The sequence below is a fragment of the Amphiura filiformis genome, chromosome 1 (genome assembly GCF_039555335.1).
Source record: "Amphiura filiformis chromosome 1, Afil_fr2py, whole genome shotgun sequence".
NCBI lineage: Eukaryota > Metazoa > Echinodermata > Ophiuroidea > Amphilepidida > Amphiuridae > Amphiura > Amphiura filiformis.
Genome location: NC_092628.1, coordinates 8,431,381 through 8,451,683, shown reverse-complemented (window position 1 = coordinate 8,451,683; position 20,303 = coordinate 8,431,381). Strand labels below are relative to the sequence as shown.

General features: G+C 36.8%; 1 protein-coding gene across 1 annotated transcript; it reads left to right on the top strand.

The window, feature by feature from the left end:
* Window positions 1-1,725: 1,725 nt before the first annotated feature.
* On the top strand, window positions 1,726-20,041 carry LOC140155231 (uncharacterized). Its single transcript, XM_072177987.1, has 15 exons — window positions 1,726-1,765; window positions 6,386-6,517; window positions 6,927-7,001; window positions 7,585-7,650; window positions 9,698-9,847; window positions 10,251-10,316; window positions 11,068-11,133; window positions 11,894-12,043; window positions 12,781-12,846; window positions 14,466-14,807; window positions 14,907-15,536; window positions 16,023-17,024; window positions 18,259-18,522; window positions 18,712-18,963; window positions 19,640-20,041. Exons 1-14 carry the CDS (start codon window positions 1,726-1,728, stop codon window positions 18,960-18,962), a joined length of 3,300 nt encoding a protein of 1,099 aa, XP_072034088.1. The 3' UTR covers window position 18,963; window positions 19,640-20,041.
* The last annotated feature ends 262 nt before the right edge of the window (window positions 20,042-20,303 follow it).

The following is a 20,303-nucleotide window of genomic DNA, read 5'->3' as shown; positions in this document are numbered from 1 at the left end:
CTCTTATGAAAAGGTATATTGAGTTCAAACTTGGTATTCAGATTTGAGTAGAGGGTTTGCTTATTAATTCGTAAAAAATGTGGTGAAAATGGTATGTTTCAATGATTTATTAGCCAAAAATCAATTTTGGCCTGTATTTTCTGTACAAATATTTCCCTATTTCATGAGGACGTACTTACATAATGACGTCGTAATTACATAATATTGAGACAGTTGGTACTTATTTTGGTATCAATGGACAAAGAAGACCAATACGTAGAATTATCATGTTATCAAAAACATGTAGTCAATGTACTACTACCTGCCAGTGGTGTCGGAGAAGACCTAGTTTACGTCAAGTGCGTACCTCTTCCAAGAAAGGAAATTATATTCTTCTGTCGACTTGCCGAAGTCTGGTTTATGAAGCAACACATCTATCAATATCATTGGAAACATTGGGACAACTGCATCGCAGTCCTGCTTCCTGAAGAAATTGTGTGAAAGGTGCAAATAGCACCATTTTTGGAGAAAGCAGTGCAAGGGGATAAGCGTTTGGAGAAGCAGCACAAGGAGATACGTGTTTGGAGAAAGCAACGCCATTTTTGTGTGAGGATTTTATTTGCAAGGATATTTATAAATGCAAGTGTACAATGGACTTCGCTGATTTCCTCAGGACAAGTGAATAAGCATATAATTATACATCAGACGTCCAGAACATTGTAAGAACTCTATGTTATATTGTTCTATTATTATATTTGATATTTTTGTATGTGCATACTAATCATATCTTAGTTTCAATTAATGACTTAGATATTGTTAACTTAATTAATCAGTGTGTTGTGTTGTGCATTCGTGTGAATTTGGGTAAAAGATGATTTTGGCCTTGAGTCAGTACGACTCGCAATAACTGATGTAAGGAATACCTATGGACAAGAATCCGTGAAACAACTACGTGATTTGGATAATAAACCCCTACAAATAGAACACTGCTTACAGCCGGTGATGTTTAAGATTCGTGCTTACTATGAAATATTTATTGTTCCATGGAAAGATATATAAACAGCGATTCGGGGCTGCCATGGGTAGTCCTGTCTCCCCGGTGGTGGCCAATCTATATTTGGAATTTTTAGAGCGATAGGCGCTAGCGTCAACCCCTTTGGATTGCAGACATGTCGATGACATATTAGACATTGTTAAAAAAGACCAGGTAGACAACCTCACCAACCATCTTAACCAAAGCGACCCCACAGGAAACATAATATTCACGTATGAAAAAGAACAAGAAAGCACTATACTCTTTAATAGTACGCAAAGCAGATGACACAGTAAAGCTATTAGTTTACAGGAAGGTCACCCATACTGGCCAATATCTTAATTTCGATTCCCATCATCCTATCCATTATAAACTGGCTCACCAACCATCTTAACCAAAGCGACCCCACAGGAAATATAACATTCACGTATGAAAAAACAACAAGAAAGCACTATACTCTTTAATAGTACGCAAAGCAGATGACACAGTAAAGCTATTAGTTTACAGGAAGGTCACCCATACTGGCTAATATCTTAATTTCGATTCCCATCATCCTATCCATTATAAACTGGCTGTCGTTCGCAAACTTCTTGACCGAATGAACAGCATAGTTACGGAAGTTGAGGATAAGAATCAGGAAGAACAAAATGATCAAGCAAGCGCTCGGGCGCTGTGGCTATCCAGGTTGGACTTTCAAACAAGTTAGAGACAAAATGGTACAAAACCAGAGCAAGCCTAAAATCAAGAAAGACAGTAAGAATTAGACCAAGGGACTTGTTGTGATCCCGTACGTAGAGGGACTCGCAGAGAAAGCCAACGGAATCTTCCGAAAACACGGAATAGCGACAGCCATGAAATCAAACACCACCCTCCGGAAAGACAAAAAAGACAAAGTTAATGCGCTCAGTACCTCTGATTGTGTCTATAAGATCCCATACGCTAACTGTAAACACTCCTATGTTGGTGAAACGGGCTGCAAATTTGAAACCAGACTTACTGAACACCAAAAAGAACCGGTCCGGGTGAACAAGACCAAAACAAAGTACACTCGGCAAACCGCAAGCAATCGGCAAGGGAGCAGTCTAACTATGCCATTGCGGACGATGCTAAAATCCTTGGTAAGGAGTGTGCTGCAAATATAAGAAGAATTCGATAATCCATTTGGACCAGAAGACGAGAACCCAATGTCATGAACAGAGACGAGGGGCCCACTTCCCCACTTCCTCTCCTTGCTGATAATACACCCTCTTCGGTCGAGATATGTCCAACCGGAAGTAGGGATCAACAACCATCATTCTGATGATGCCTACCGACTATGTCGAAAGTGAGTCAAATTTTTGGTTTTGTTCAAATAAAATCATGAAATTGACTCTACCCGTGGAGTCAATTGACTCTACATTCAGAGTCGTCGATGAAGTCAATAAATTTATGACTCTTCAAGAGAGTCAGACTCTGGAATAGTTTGGATGTTGACACCATGGAATGTATATTCTCCCATAAGGGATGGTGGTTCAGCCTAAATTTTTTCAACCTATCGCCTATATAGCGTGAAACTCAAAATAAAGTCTCCTATTCCGGTAGGTATACACTTTGAATTTTTTATCTTGATGTACATCTATGTGTATTATTATTTTGTGCTATTTCCGAACTGTTGGAGTGACACTGTAATGGAGTCAGGGTGACTCTATTAATGGAGTCTGGGTCTGGGAGTCCAGCCACTACGCGACTCCAACCCTCCCTAAGTCATACATAAATTCGCCCAGTCCCATTTCCCTAATATGAAATTTAAGAGGCAGAGGTGGGCCTCGAACCCACGCCGCGACTACATACAGAATACTCAAGTCGAATTGACTCCTGTGTAGAGTCATCAATGGTGACTATTCCACGGAGTCAAGAAATATATGACTCTTCAAGGGAGTCAGATGAGATGACTCCCAATATGGAGTCATTTTAGACATAGAGTCGCAGAGTGGCTGGACTCTGCTTTTAGAGTCACCCTGACTCCAGGTTGTCTTTCAGAGAAGACTTCAACGATGTCAAGGATATTAAATACGATGTATGTGCCCAAACATGTTACTTCTGTAAAAAACATGAAAGGAACAAATCCAAACAACAACAAGTATAGTATAGTGTATTTGTTTATTTATTTATTAAGATATTATTTTGGCCTGTCTATGTGTGCAAGAATAAGTGTATATGTGTTGAATCAGTTCATTGCACAGAAATAACAGATCAGCAAAGCAAGCTAAGGTCGAGTCTGGTGCATTGTAAATTATGCTTGTTTATAACTTTATGCACCTTGTTCACACTTTAAATAAAATGGCAACTACTGGTACAGTGAAGTATTTCAGACTTCTGTGTGTTCTACTATTTATTTGCATTGTTGGAATATCAGGTGAGATCGCTTTTCATGTATTTCAACCATTCAAATTTATTTCTGTACTAATTTGAAATACTAAAATATCCTGATCCTGACAATTGGATTGTAATTAGTACCTTTGCATAGTGTTTTCCTGACCGTAAAAACTAAAATTCGGAGGTCTATATACTGACACCATAGATTACATTCATTCGGTAAAGTTTGTTTATTTTCATGAAAAAAGATTGGTGCGTGACCAACGGAGGCCAGTGTACATTAATTTCATCCAGGCTTTGGACCGCACATCACTAAATAAGCGTCCCGTTGAAATACACGTGGAAATACAAGAAAGTAAGTTTGTGTTTCTACCCCCCATGTAACAATATTTTTAATATTTAGATCGAACCAATGTCTTAAATAAATATTAAATTTTTATTTAAATTTGATTTTTTTTGGACAAGTTAAGACCACACCACTCTTCGCCATACATACATTCTCCCAGCCACATTTCCCTAACATAATATGAAATTTAAAAAAATAAATGAAATTTATTTTGTTAGAGGCGCCGGCGGGGTTCGAACCCACGCTGCAATCAGCCGCTATAATGTACTCCTATACGATATTGACAAAACACCAGCGCCTTAGACCGCTCGGCTATAGACGAATCCAAGTAGCCAAGTCATGGTCAGGATTTGGTCGGACATCTTTGGGTAGCCGCTAGCACCAACCTGGTGTTTTGAGCGTCCGATTGTGCAAATAAAAGCCGCCTAACACCTAGAGAAGATGCAAGGACGAGGAGGGTTAATAGAATAATAGCTAATAATATATATAATGGAGATAATTCCGCAGGTAATCCCGTCGCATCTATTCATATACATAGTCCTTGTGCTTGCAAGTACATCAATGCATAGATACCGCGTATAGTTAATCCGATTATTATGTCACTTCAACAACGAATAGACCATGCTGTGTGTTTTGTCGAAGGGAACTGTATTGTGTTATTCTTTTGTCTACTTGTGTTTTCTCGGAAGGTGTAAAACGGGTGATGGAATGCAGTTTAAAATTTCCGCCAAGGCCGAATCATTTCACATTTTGAGTGCATTGTAGCCGACGGCTACCCAACTAAAGGCTGCTAGTCAGGTGTAGGAATGCGTGTATTTGGATTCGTCTATAAGGCTTGATGGTGTCATGATGAAAATTTAACCCGTGTTTTATAAATGAGGCTATACACGCACAATAGTCGGGACAATAGTATATCGATTTTGATTCACACGTGCGCTACGAACTCGCCGTATACTAAAAGCATAGATTATCAATGTGGCGTGGCCTACCATTTTTCTTGTAGCTTCTTTTATACACGTCGATGTTTTCATCAATTATACAATTAACCCACATTAGACCCATAATTTTATTTCAGGAAATAAAAGATTAGATTACCATAAAAACGAAACAGTAATCATTTGCTGGGTCTAATGTCATTTATACATGGAATTTTCAACGTTTTTTCTATCGCCATTCTCGCTCAATTAAAAAAATATTTTGGCGTGTATATAATTGAAATAAAATTCTCTGCCTCATGAACGACATCAAATGTGCCACAATTGGGTATCACGAATCGTTATATATGATGTGCGGTTAATATTTATATTTTCTTTTATACAGAGGATGCTTCAGTTTTGACAGGAAAAATATTTTCTTGAAAACCCTCTCACTCGGTTATTTTAAAAAGGGAACCACGCTTCCCTAGAATGTGCAATAAATTAGCATTAAAATTTTTCTTATTCTAACAGCAAGCGTTTCTAGAATGCATTATGGCGAAATGTGGTGTAAGTTAAGACAAACTTGAGAGATACGAACTCCTGAACAGCGCCATCTCGAATTTCAGCCGACAATTGCGCCTCCTTACCAGTTCCGGCCATAATATTATTACGAGAGCCTACCACCCATGCACATTCGATTCAGAGCATTTTCTGAACAGATTTGTAATAATGAGCTCATATTCTATCATTTTATCAAAACAACCAAGAGTCACTCAAATTCGGTTTCGCATAGGCGCTATTTTTTGCCGGAACTATCAAGGGTTACACAAATGCAGAAGGATTTAGTGTAGTGCACCCTTTGCATACATGATACGACCCACATGCATTATTGATTTAAATGCAAGAATTGTAAAGGTATGCACAAATATAGGGTGATCCATTTCATGGTTCAGCAAAATAAATATGGAATAACTGTATGGACAAACACATAATGTGACTGTAAGTTTGCATTGGTGAATATCCGAATGTTACTTTCCATTATTCTTTTAAACATATTCAGAAATTTATTGAAATATGTTGTTCACTAATGAAATGATACCTTTTTTTAGTATAGATAAAAGTATACATATTTAGAATGGCAAAGACAAAATGCCATTTTTGGCCCAAAATCCCCAAAATAACTGTTTTGATCCACTTCTTTTTCGTGCATCGTAACAAAAAAAATTTAATTTTAATTTTTAAAAACTAGATCTAGGACCCGTTTTTTTTTCATTTTTTAGGCTTAGTGGTTAGAGCGCCCACCTCACGATCGGGAGGTCACGGGTTTGAATCCCGGCCGGGCCATACCAAAGGCTTTAAAAGTGGTACCTACTGCCTTCTTGCCAGGCGTTCGGCATTGAAAGAATGGAGTAGGGAAAGTTAAACACATGGCTACCAGTGGACTAACCCCCTGCTGTAGCTTTTCTGCTTGCAGACATGTGGCCTATGGTTATGAAACGGAGATAGGCGCCGCCCAATGGGCCGAAAGGCTTGGGAAGGATTTAACTTTTTTTTAACTTTCTATTTGATATAAAATGTTTTAAATTGTTTTCATGACCTATAATTATATCACTTCACATTTAAATGTTATTAAAACGTTTTGACAAAAAATAAAACACGCTTATGTTTTAAAAATCTTTCTTTGTTTTTTAAAGTTTGTTGTGTAATGATCAACTTTCAAAACAGTATCTATTTTGTTTTTGTTTTTCACGACAGTCATTGGATCAACAAGAGAAATACTAACCACTCTGCCACAACTTGACACTACTATTACTACTGAATCAACTAACGGAGAATTTATCCCTCTTGAGACTGTATGCTTGACTACATTTGCATCAACAACGCAAGGTATATGCTTCTATGTCGGTATAATCAAGGAATATAGAAAGAGGACACCTAAACTCTAATAATGTCATCTGGATTGATATAAGAAGGTATAAACATATCATAAAGAGACCCAATCTCGCAAACCTTCCTTACATCCGAATAAGATGAAAATGTTCTGCTCAGGACTATCATATTCCCACAACCCTTTAAATCCCGCTTCCAGATATGATAACATCAAGATATCATCAAGTGAATTGTGCAATTTTTGTTATTTGATTTTGCGAATTGATCCATTTTTCAGAACAGTAAACATGAGTTGAGGTACTTATGCTCTGCATTATAAGATGTGACTTGCCATTTCCTTATACTGTTCTCGATTCTATACCATGCAGTTTTGATATATCTAATTCCGTATGTGTTTTATTTGCAGATCCTCAATGCCCCTGCAATTGTACAACTCCTCCTCCTACATTATCTGACTACAATTTAACACGATTTCCTGAAAGTGAGTATTTTAGAGTTGCATGGAACCTACATAATTTGAAAGTGAAAGCTTAGTCATTGGGTAATCAAGCAAGACTCATTCCACTGTATCGCACTGTATCTTAACTATAAAAATGCAAGTTATCATAGGCAGAGGATTTTCTAATTTGAATGTTTGGGTATTTTTTCTTTGTCATTTTCAATGCACATCTGTGAAATAATAAACAAAAACCATTGTTTGTATCTTCTGCGATTTAACTGAATTTTAACAATATCTATTGTTTTTACATATACGTTCGTATATATTTCATCTAAGAAATAATTGTGTTTGTTTGTATGTCTTGTCATCAAAACTCCTTTTCTGTTTTTTGTTATCTGTTGTGTTTTAATCATGTCTCTGCTGTTTCAACTAACTGACAATGTGATATTTTTACACAACAATCACTATATAAACGCAATTTGTTAAAGAGCAAGAGTAAATACATATACTGATGACATTATTCGTCCATATTCGTTCCATAACCTAGAACAAGAGTTTCAAATTCATTTTGATCAACTTGCAAATTGATTACCTACCTTGAATTAATTTTGTTTATTATCGACAGACAATGGATCAACAACGGCAACCCTGAAAACACTGCCACAACTTACCACTCCTACTCAATCACCATGTATGTAGCACAATTCATACTGTTTCTTCAATCATTTTCGTTCACCACGAATATGCAGGAAGTAAATTGATTTGAAGTATAGTAAACTTAAAAGCACATTTTACAGAGAATGTTTAAATTGCGAGTTATGTAAAGAGTATACAACGTTTTAAGGCGTGGGGTATGAGCGACCTTGAAGTACAGGTATCTGGAGAAGGGAAGCAACGAGTTACCCCAAATCAAAGCGACAGGTAGTGACTTGGCCGCCGAGTGTTAATATATATTTATTTTGGAAGGTTCGTGTTTGTTTTAAATTTTGGGTCGTTTTTCCAAAATTTGAAATTTTTGGTGATATTTCAAAAAAGCGACATGCCAAAGATAAATCTTTTTGCACATACTTTGTTATTGCTAATACAACTCTTTTCAGCATACCTACGTTACAATTCGTTTTGGTGATTTAGTAATATTATAAATTTTGTGACTGCATTTTGGCGCTTTCGATGCGATTTTAGGCTTACCGTGATTTAACGTTGATATCTGGTCTTGCTCCTTTTATAATTTCACTTTGATCTTCGGCTTTTGTAAATAACAGAATGTGGATTGGCTCTGAATAAGTCTCGTAGTCCTCTTGGTGGGTTTTTTCATGATATATTTAGTTTGTGTTTGCATGTAACAACCCAAAACCGACCTCTGATTTCAGGGTTGAAGGCTGTTTTTGGAATGCCCGTGGACTCAAACAAGTGCACGAGTGGCGACTATGGTTTTATACTTCCCGCATTGATGATTGCGTCTACGTCTAACAATATACTTCTTTTTATATGTTGACTGTAGCTGGTATATCACTGGTATGCAAATAATTGGTTACATGTCAATGACCATTAACGTCAGGGATAGACCCTTCGATTATTTATGCGCCTTTCTATCATGCAGTATATCTTTACCCGCAGACATGTGCCCGTGTCATGTGACAATATTGCGTAACGTTAAATGTTAATACATTTCTTTGACTTCGAAGAAACTGTGTGATTCTATGGCCTAGCGGTCTAAAGCGTTGAGGTTTCTAAGTTGCTGTTCTTGGCGTCGCTTGTTCTAAACCGTGCGTCTGTCACTTTTCTTATGCTGCTTTATTTTTCCAACGTTAGGGCCTAGAAAAACTTATTTATAATTTCTTTTTGTATTATTTATTTATTTATTTATTTATTTATTTATTTATTTATTTATTTATTTATTTATTTATCTATTTATTTATTTATTTATTTATTTATTTATTTATTTATTCATTTTATTTATTTATTTAATGACGTTTTGGGGCTCGAGAGAACGGACACATTTATTTATTTATTTATTTATTTATTTATTTATTTATTTATTTATTTATTTATTTATCGATTGATTATTTGATGATTGAGTGAGCAGATTTATCGATTGCTACTTTAGTTGTGGGATTTCTATTTGATTTTGAATGACATCGTACATTAGTATTGATTTTTTCCGTTAAGCATTATCAAGAATTAATATCACAGGTTTTAGGGCAGATAGAAAGTTGGCTTAGTAATACTATCCGTTGATTCAGAACCGGAAGGTGCCGGGTTCGATTCCCACCTATGCCTATTTTCTTAAAGACTTGGAAAATTTCTGCAGTAAGTTTTATTTGGCGCGCGATCTCAGTTATTCATTTTCTGATGGCTGTGCCTCTTACAGACACCCTCCCTCTGGAATCCAAACCACGGATCGCTCATTACACCTCCCTTAATACCATTAAAACATTTTGACCACCAACTTGTGCAAAACATTCAATCATGATGTTATTTTTTATTGCTGACAAATATAGGGCAAAGTTTCGTTTTTGTTTTTGTTAGTATTTTTCTATTTCATATCAAATGTTTTAAATATTGTTTTCATGACCTTTATATATCAGTCGACATTTAAATGTTATTAAAACGTTTTGACGAAAACTAAATCATTAAGTATGTGGCTCTCGTAGTCAGGTAGCTTGTATGCGCTATCAATAACTTAATAAGTATCAACTTTCAAAACAGTATCTGCTTGTATTTGTTTTATACGACAGTCATTGGGTCAACAACAGAAATACTGACCACTCTGCCGCAACTTGCAACTCCTATCACTACTGAATCAACTAACGGTGAAGTGGTAACACATCCTGAATTTATCCCTCTTGAGACTGTATGCTTGACCACCTTTACATCAATAACGCAAGGTATATTCTTCTATGTCGGTATTTTAGTCAAAGAATATAGAAAGAGGACACCTTAACTTTAATATTGTCATCTGGATTGATATAAGAAGCTATAAATATATCATAAAGAGACCCAATCTCGCAAACCTTCAGTGCATCCGATGTTCTGCTCAGGACTGTCACAATCCCAAAACCTTTTAAATAGAAAAAGTTTCTTGCTTCCATTTATGATAACATGAAGGAATCATCAAGTGATTGTATATTTTTGTTCTTTGATTTTATGAACTGATCCACGTTTCAGAACACTGAACATGGGTTGAGGTACACATGATCTGGATTATAAGATGTGACTTGCCCACTTCCTTATACTGCTCTCGATTCTATAGTTTTGACGTATTTAATTCGTTACGTGTTTTATTTGCAGGCTCTCTCTGCAATTGTACAACTCCTCCTCCTACATTATCCGACTACAATATCACACTTCCTGAAAGTGAGTATTTTTGAAGTTGCTGGCGCCTGCATTATTTGAAAGTGAAAGCTTGTACTCATTGGTGACCAAGCAAGGATTATTCCATTGTATGACACAAATCTATTTAGCATTTAATACATTAACCTTGACAAATGCATCATCTTATCCATAACAATGTAAGCAAATACATAATTGTTCCAAATTTGAATTTGTAGGTATTTTTTCTTTGTTATTACTCAGTGCACATTTTGTGAAATAAACAGAAAACATTGTTTTGCATCTTCTACGATTTGACTGAATTTTAACATATATATATATATATATATATATCTATAAATAGACAAGATATATATGAAGCTTATATATATATATATATATATATATATATATATATATATATATGTCGTATATATTTCATCTAAGAAATTGTGTTTCTTTTGTCCTTTTCTGTTTTGTTTTTGTTTTTGTTTTCGTTTTTCCTTTTTTTATCTGGTGTGCTTTAAGTATGTCATGTCTCTGCTGTTTCAATTGACAATGTGACATTTTTACACAATACTTACTACATAAACGCAATTTAGTAAGAGCAAGAGTGAATACAGATATTGATGTTAAACTTAATACTGATGACATTATTAGACGTTCGTTCAATAACCTAGAAGAAGAGGTTCAAAATCATCTATTAAGTTCTAAATGTTCATCATAACTTTCTTGTATATTGATCAACTTGCAAATGGATTACCTACCTTGAATTAATTTTGTTTATTATCGACAGACAATGGATCAACAACGGAAACCCTGACAACACTGCCACAACTTACCACTCCTACTCAATCACCATGTATGTAGCACAATTCATACTGTTTCTTGAATCATTTTCTTTCACCACAAATATCCAGGAAGTAAAAACATTTGAAGCATAGTAAAAAGGTTTTATAGAAAATGTATAAATTGCGGGTTATATGTAGAGTATGGAACATTTAATTACCATTAAAACCATTTTTGACAACTTGCTGCAAAACATTCAAACATGATGCTATTTTCTGCTGTTGACAAATATTTGGCTTTTTTTGGAAGCAAGAAACTTTTTCTATTTAAAGGGTTTTGGGATTGTGACAGTCCTGAGCAGAACTGTTTTCATGATCTTTATATCACCCGACATTTAAATGTTTTAAAACGTTTTTAATTGTCTTAAAAATAATTTTTGTTTTTCAGGTATGTGGCTCTCGTTGTTAGATCACTTTTATCCCCTATCAATAACCTAAACACAGTAACTTTCCTGTGTAATGATTAACTTTCAAAACAGTATCTTCTTTCCAACTCATGAAAAAGATGCATTTGTAGGATTGTAGCAACTTGATTAAATTTTATGATTGGCAAATCCAAAAATACTCACTAGTTTTAGATCCACTAATATGAACCCGAGGGATGCGAAAATCACCGGAAGCAGTGGTCAATCCTGCGGGAAAAGTGGATCCCAATGGTCATTCTGAAGAAGCCATCAGTCAAGATGACGAAAGTCTAAAACTAGTGAGTATTTTTGGATTTGTCAATCATAAAATCTAATCAAGTATCTTCTTTGTATTTGTTTTTTACGACAGTCATTGGGTCAACAAAAGAAATACTGACCACACTGCCACAACTTGACACTCCTATCACTACTGAAACAACTAACGGAGAAGTGGTAACACATCCTGCATTTATCCCACTTGAGACTGTATGCTTGACCAACTTTACATCAATAACGCAAGGTATGTCGGTATTTTAGTCACGGAATATAGAAACAGGACGCCTAAACTTTATTAATATCATCTGGATTGATATAAGAAGTTATAAACAAATCTTAAAGCGACCCAATCTCGCAAACCTTCAGAACATCCGAATAAGATAAAAATGTTCTGCTCAGGACTTTCACAATTCCACAACCCTTTAAAAAGAAAAGGTTTCTTACTTCCAATTATATTATGATAACATAAAGGAATCATTCAGTGTTTTTTTATTTTGTGAATCGATGCACTGAACATGGATTGAAGTACATATCATATGGATTATAAGATGTGACTTGCCTACTTAAGAAATGTTGGTATTTAAAGTAAATGTTGGTATTTGTACAGCGCCTTTCACATGTGCACATGTACCAAAGCGCTTTACATTTATTCCGCTGTCGTTAGAATATGTCAGCTGCCATACAATGCCCAAGGCATACTCATACCTTTGGACGGCGCTCAAGAGACAATATTCATAACAGCTCCCCATTTCACCCTTGGGTAGAGAGAGGCAAGTAAGGTTACGCGCCTTGCCCAAGCGCACAACACGATGGCACCGCCAGGGCTCGAACTCGCAATCCACCGATTACAAGGCAGAGCCCGTACCGCTGCGCCAACGTGCCCCATAGAAACGCCATAAGGAAGTATGCTTCCTTTCACTGTTCTCGATTCTATACCATGCAGTTTTAATGTATCTAATTTCTTATGTGTTTTATTTGCAGGTCCTCAATGCATATGTAGAAGTCCTCCTCCTACATTATCCGACTATAATATAAAAGTTCCTGAAAGTAAGTATTTTTGGAGTTGTATGGAGCCTGCATTATTTGAAATCACACAAATCTACAGAATTTAATACATTAAGCTTGGCAAATATATTATCTTAACAATAAGAAGCAAATACATAATTCTTACAAGTCATCATAGGAAGATGATTATCTTATATGATTTGTTGTCTTAATCAGAACATTTTATACCTGACCCCTGTATTCGGATGAGACTTGCAGTTTTTTTATTTGCCCAATCTGGCACAACTTGGCAATTCGTGACGGTTCTTCAATTATTTTCATTCGCCAGAAATATGAAGGAAGTAAAAAGAGTTAAAGTATAATACATCTAAGACTATATCATGGGCTAAATCGTACTTAAGCAGTCGATCTCAGCGTGTTGTCATCGGCAACTCCATGTCGGAGCCTTGCACACCTAAATTAGGCCTACCGCAGGGATCGGTGTTGGGGCCGCATTGCTTCCAATTGCTGATATAGTCAGAAGGTACAATCTGCAAGTCCATCTTTACGCAGATGACACCCAGATTTATTTTACCTTCAAACCATGTGACTCTTCTCAAGGTATTTCTCGCATTGAAGCTTGCATCGAGAAAATCAGACTGTGGATGCGTGAAAACTTTCTTAAACTCAATGAAACCGAAACTGAATTTCTCATCATCGGCTCAAATTTAGAAATCAAAATCCATCATTAACAACATTGTCATCGGATAATCACAAATTCCACCATCTTGTGATGCACGAAATCTGGGTGTCATCTTTCATAAGCTACAAGTTTCGTCATCTATTCAAGCTGCATATCATCAAATCCGCAACATTGGCAAGATTCGCAAATATCTCACAACAGAAGCAACTCAACTCGTTGTTCATTCACTTGTTATATCTCGCTTGGACACATGTAATTCTCTTTTGTACGGTCTTCCACAATCTCAACTTCGTCGTCAAAATACTGCCGCCCGCCTCATCACTCTCACAAAGAAACGGTCGCCCATCACTCCAATACTCATTGACTTGCACTGGCTGCTCGTTGATCAGCGCATTGAATTTAAAATTCTTACTTTTTTTTTCTTTCAAATCACTGAATGATCTTGCACCGTCATATATCTCCGAGCTTCTGCACACTTACATACCTGGTCGCACTGGACTTCGTTCAGCCAATCTTCATCTTCTTCAGGAACCAAGATCTAGCAATTCTTTTGGAGACCGTTTATTGTGCTCTTAAACTATGGAACAATCTTCCTACTCATATTAAAAACTGTACTACTTTAGACTCTTTTAAATCTTCGTTAATACCCATCTGTTTAATATCGCTTTTGCTGATGATTATTATTATTATTATTATTTATTATTACTATTATTATTATTTATTATTATTTATTATTATTTATTATTATTATTATTATTAAGACAAATGTATTTGCATATTTGATGGCTTTGTTATCATACCACTTTTATGTTTTTTCAATAGCCTACGAAAAGCGATCTATTGCATGTCGTACGTTATAAATGTTCAAAATAACTTCCTTTGCGATTGTCTCCTTTGTATTTGTTTTTTCTTGACAATCACTATATCAACAACAAAAGCACTGACCACCCGTTCACAACATACCACTCCTCTCTTACAGGAGAACAGGTAACACAGCCTGAATCCACCACTCCTGTCAGTCCTGCTGAATCAACTACAGGAGAAGAGGTAACACAGCCTGAATCTACCACTCCTGTCAGTCCTGCAGAATTAACTACAGGAGAAGAAGTAACACAGCCTGAATCCACCACTCCAGCCAGTCCTGCAGAATCAACTACCGCAGAAGTGGTAACACAACCTGCATCTACCACTCCGGTCAGTGTTGCTGAATCAACTACAGGAGAAGAAGTAACACAGCCTAAATCCACCACTCCTGTCAGTCCAGCTGAATCAACCACAGGAGTGACTGAAACCTGGACCACTTCTGCATCAATAACCCAAGGTACATTAATATGTTTGATTACTCTTTAATCAGATCACAATTTTTGTGCAGTGATCAAATTAACAAAAATATTTACATTGTATTTGTTTTTCTCGACAGTCACTGGGTCAACAACAGAAGCATTGACCATTCTGCCAAACTTAACCACTTATATCAGTCCTGCTGAATCTACTGGAGAAGTGATTACGCAACCTGAATCTACTACTCCTCTCAGTCCTGCTAAATCAACTACAGGAAAAGAGGTAACCCAAATTGAATCCACCACTCCTGATTCTATTGCTGAATCAACTACAGGAGAAGAGATAATAAAGTCTGAGCCTACCACTCCAGGAGAAGCGGTAACAAACCCTGAATATACCATTCCTATCAGCCCAGTTGTATCAACTACAGAAGAAGAGGTAACACAACTTGAAACCACCACTCCTTTCAATCTCGCTAAATCAACTACAGGAGAAGAGGTAACACAGCCTGATTCGAACACTCCTGTCAGCCCACCTGAATCAACTGCAAGAAAAGAGGTAACACAGCCTGAACCTACCACTCCTGACAGACCTACTGAATCAACTACACGAGAAGACGAACTACATAGTGAATCTACCGCAGCTGTCAGCCCAGCTGAATCAACTACAGGAGTAGAGGTAACACAGCCTGTATCTACCACTCCAGTCAGTGCTGCTGAATCTACTACAGGAGAAGAGGTAACACAGCCTGCATCTACCACTCCAGTCAGTGCTGCTGAATCTACTACAGGAGAAGAGGTAACACAGCCTGAATCCACCACTTCAGTCAGTGCTGCTGAATCCACTACTGGAGAAGAGGTAACACAGCCTGCATCTACCACTCCAGTCAGTGTTGCTGAATCAACTACTGGAGAAGAGGTAACACAGCCTGCATCCACCACTCTAGTCAGTGCTGCCGAATCTACTACAGGAGAAGAGGTAACACAGCCTGCATCTACCACTGCAGTCAGTGCTGCTGAATCAACTACAGCAGAAGAGGAAATATATCCTGAATCCACTACTCCTGTAAGTCCTACTGAATCAACTACACGAGAAGAGGAAATATATCCTGAATCTACCGCTGCTGTCAGCCCATCTGAAACAACTACAGGAGAAGAGGTAAAACAGCCTGAATCTGCCACTCCTGTCAGTCCTACTGAATCAACTACAGGAGAAGAGGTAACGCAGCCTGAATCCACCACTCCTATCAGCGCAGAAGACGAACTACATAGTGAATCTACCGCAGCTGTCAGCCCAGCTGAATCAACTACAGGAGAAGAGGTAATACAGCCTGAATCTACCACTCCAGTCAGTGCTGCTGAATCAACTACAGCAGAAGAGGAAATATATCCTGAATCCACTACTCCTGTAAGTCCTACTGAATCAACTACACGAGAAGAGGAGATATATCATGAATCAACCGCTGCTGTCAGCTCATCTGAAACAACTACAGGAGAAGAGGTAAAACAGCCTGAATCTACCACTCCTGTCAGTCCTACTGAATCAACTACAGGAGAAGAGGTAACGCAGCCTGAATCCACCACTCCTATCAGCGCAGCTGAATCAACTATAGGAGAAGAGATAATACAGCCTGAATCCACTACTCCTGTAAGTCCTACTGAATCAACTACACGAGAAGAGGAAATATATCCTGAATCTACCGCTGCTGTCAGCTCAGTTGAATCAACTACAGGAGAAGAGGTAACGCAGCCTGAATCCACTACTCCTGTAAGTCCTACTGAATCAGCTACACGAGAAGAGGAAATACATCATGTATCTACCGCTGCTGTCAGCTCAGCTGAATCAACTACAGGAGAAGAGGTAACACAGCCTGAATCTACCAGTCCTACCAGTCCTGCTGAATCAACTACAGGAGAAGAGGTAACGCAGCCTGAATCCACCACTCCTGTCAGTGCAGCTGAATCAACTACAAAGGAAGATGTAACACAGCCTGAATCCACTACTCCTGTAAGTCCTACTGAATCAACTACACGAGAAGAGGAAATATATCCTGAATCTACCGCTGCTGTCAGGTCAGCTGAATCAACTACAGGAAAAGAGGTAACACAGCTTGAATCTACCAGTCCTGTCAGTCCTGCTGAATCAACTACACGAGAAGAGCAAATACATCGTGAATCTACCGCTGCTGTCAGTGTAGCTGCACCAACTACACGAGTAGAAATAACTGCACGCTTAACTTCTCCATCAACAACAAAAGGTACCTATGTATAAATAGCTTTCAATCAAATCATTTTGCCATTAAAGAAACATTGATCAGAAAAGAAATTCAAAACAACTAGTGCAGAAGCGACTGAAGGCTGGACCACCTCTGCAAGGTATAGTAAGAATGTTATTTTTCATGTTTTTGGTCAATGTATAGAAAAAGAGACCCAATATCGCAAAAGTTCAGTACATGAGAATTAGTTGGAACAGTCCTGTCCAGGACAATTGAGTAAGCCCTTTAAATAGAATAATTTATCCCAATATGTTAAAACATACTTTAGTAAACACTGACATTGAACCAAATTGTCTTTGAATATACGGTTGATCATACAAGATTAACGATAGTAATCTTTTCCAAGTTCATATAAAAAGCAATCCTAGGAAATGCGATGGTTCTGACCTTATGGTTAAGAAATGTCACATACGTTACCATAAAGTGCAAGCTTAAAACAAACAAGTGAGTATAAATTTCTGGCAAGTTATAGCCGAAAGTATACTCGTATATACTTGACCAACTTAATTAAAATTATTTCATTAACACATTTCACGGGCACTTTAAAGTGTAACCTACGAGACAGAAACATACGTTATCATTAATTTTAACACCCTTTTTAAAAGTTGACTAAAAACGCGCCTCATTGACCCTCGATTGTCTTCTTATAGCACCACCATGCATTATTATTATAGGTACCCAGAAAAGGGGCATTACAGAAAATAGGCTCAATGAAAAGTATCTCGAGTGTAACGTAAGTTTCATCTAAAATTTCACGTATGTTTCAGTTCTTTTTCTACTCTTTTTTTGAGGCAGTTAAATCGCCTTTAACAAAAATGTCTATTTGAGCTTAAGGCGATATTGCATTGTTTAATGCCAATACAATTATTTTATGCATTGTCAAAAAACAAGCTGGCAGTTCTCCCTTTCAATCTAATGGTAATTAGCAACCGCTTGTGAAGTGTTTTGACTGTCCAAATCTCGAGCTAACATTTTTATTTCCTCTTGTATTTTGCAATTAGGTCCAGGGCGAAATATTATATTTGAATATTTTGAACCATCATACTGGTTCCAGTATATGCCTAGTTGCCAGAGTTTATACTAGATTCAACTAGATTTTACTCAGATTAAAATGTTAGATCAGCAATAGTTTTGGTCATAATACCATTTACACGATTTGAGATTTTCCAAATCACAAGGTGACGTTTTATTTGATATTTTATTTCTTTTTACACAGATACAAATATTATATATAAAGCATGGTTTGTAGCCTACCATAACGTTCTTCCAGTGTATTGGTTCTGGTCGCTTGAATCTCCAGGAGACGTCATTCAGATTAAATATAGATTGTCAGGAATTGATACATGGAATGTCATATATGCCGAGGCAAATACAACAATGAAATTATTGGAAGGGCTAACCACAGGACAAACGTATGAAATACAAATATCTATTATTCAACATATGACTACTGTCATGCCATCCGCTGCGCCAAGTAGAGGTTTGTGAAATATTTCAGTTAAAGTTTTTGGCTTTGTTACAAAGTTCTATGACTACGCCGATTCAGCTTTGAATAACAGGTTTGCTTGAGTGGCTATCGTATTTGCAGTGTTATAGTAATTTAGTACTTTGTATCCAGGTCAAAAATCTGGAGGTGACATATTATTTCCTTCTTTTATATCTTATTCAGGTCCAACTATCATATTTGACGGATGGTTAATAGCATATCAAACACATATTCCAGTGTATTGGGTCTGGCCGTCAGAGTTTCAAGTTGATGGATTTCAGATTGAATATAGAATGAGAGGAACTGATACAGGGAGTGTCATATATGCAGAGGCAAATAAAAGAATGGCATATTTGGAAGGGTTAACCAGAGGACAACGGTATGAGGTGCAGATCTCTATCATTCCTCATGTCGCCACTTTTATGCCACCTTAAGGTATGTGAAATATTTGACATATATTTTGGGCTCCCTGGCTTGTTACACAAGGTACTGTGAAGAGGGTGATTCCGTTAGTTTCCCAGGTTTACTAAGGCATTCCCCACGTTTTTCCAGAACTTTTTGTGTTTCAGTAATTTAATGCTTTGCTACTAGATCTCAAGTACACTACGTATTTACAGGCTTTTAGGAATTACTCGCATCAATGCCAAATGACTGATAATGTCATATATGCCGACCCTAATAAAAAAAAAAAGACATAATTGGAAGGGTTAACTACAGGGAAAGTTTATGACATACGGATATCTGAGCTATATTTTGGGCTCCTTGACTTTGTTGTTATACGTTAGTTGGCTAAATTCATTAGGTTAGGCCCTATGTGCATTCCAGATCTTTTCTGTATTTAAGTAATTTATTACAATGCAGGCTAGGTCAAAATTGCAATTGTAAATTACTATTATATTAAACAAATAACTTTTGATCATAAAAGGCAAGTCATATTCAGTATCCAAATACAGAAGATGCCCACTTTTCACACTGGTGGTGTCTTTGCTTTTATCCAAATATATAGTTATTCTGTATATATACAATATGGCTATATTTTGTATTCTTCACTTCATCAACATTCTAAATACTTGAAAATAATTCAGAATATTTGTTTTACTTATTTTGACAGGGCCATCATAATCAGACTTCAATCCACCTAAAAGTACATTGTTTTGAATAGAACTTACTACACTAAAATGTCAGTTACCAGCGGTGACTTTCAACTGTATAAAGTACATTCAGGCGTTTTGTCGTGTACAAAACTGGCACAAAATGTATTGTAGTCGTAGACAATTGAGTCTCTCGACAACGACAAATGTGGATTGAAACAGACATACAAGAACATGAGAAACTTGTGCTTTTCTGGTGCAATTGTAAACTGTATAAAGAACAGCATCTTGTTATTAGCAGTCACGACTAACTCAGTGAATGATAAGTGTTTCACCGGTCGTGGTATCGAATTCAGTGATTTCATTTGCTCATCCGGACAATCGTAAAAATCATTAAAATTCAGATTTGTGCACCTTTGTCATTGTTATAAAGACTCCACAAAAAGTAACGCAGCTGTTATAAATATGCCCATAGCGTCAGAACAAGTAATACTGTTTACAATATTTCAACATAGAAAGAAGGATGATAATATTTACGCGCATTTTGATACCCCGTTTGTCCAATTTCGTTCAATATTAACAACACAGCAGTGTTTTTAAAGAAAAACACCCGAATTTAAAAGTTGCAGTTATTTGTATTGATTTGAAGTCAGCACAAAGATATATGGAGGGTTTTACGTGCCA

Excerpts from the sequence above, each read along its gene's own strand:
- LOC140155231 (XM_072177987.1), top strand. The coding sequence starts at position 1,726 with ATGGTACAAAACCAGAGCAAGCCTAAAATCAAGAAAGACA. Across the intron at positions 1,766-6,385 it reads GCCTAAAATCAAGAAAGACA|TCATTGGATCAACAAGAGAA; the intron begins GTAAGAATTAGA and ends TTTTCACGACAG. Across the intron at positions 11,134-11,893 it reads CACTCCTACTCAATCACCAT|TCATTGGGTCAACAAAAGAA; the intron begins GTATGTAGCACA and ends TTTTTACGACAG.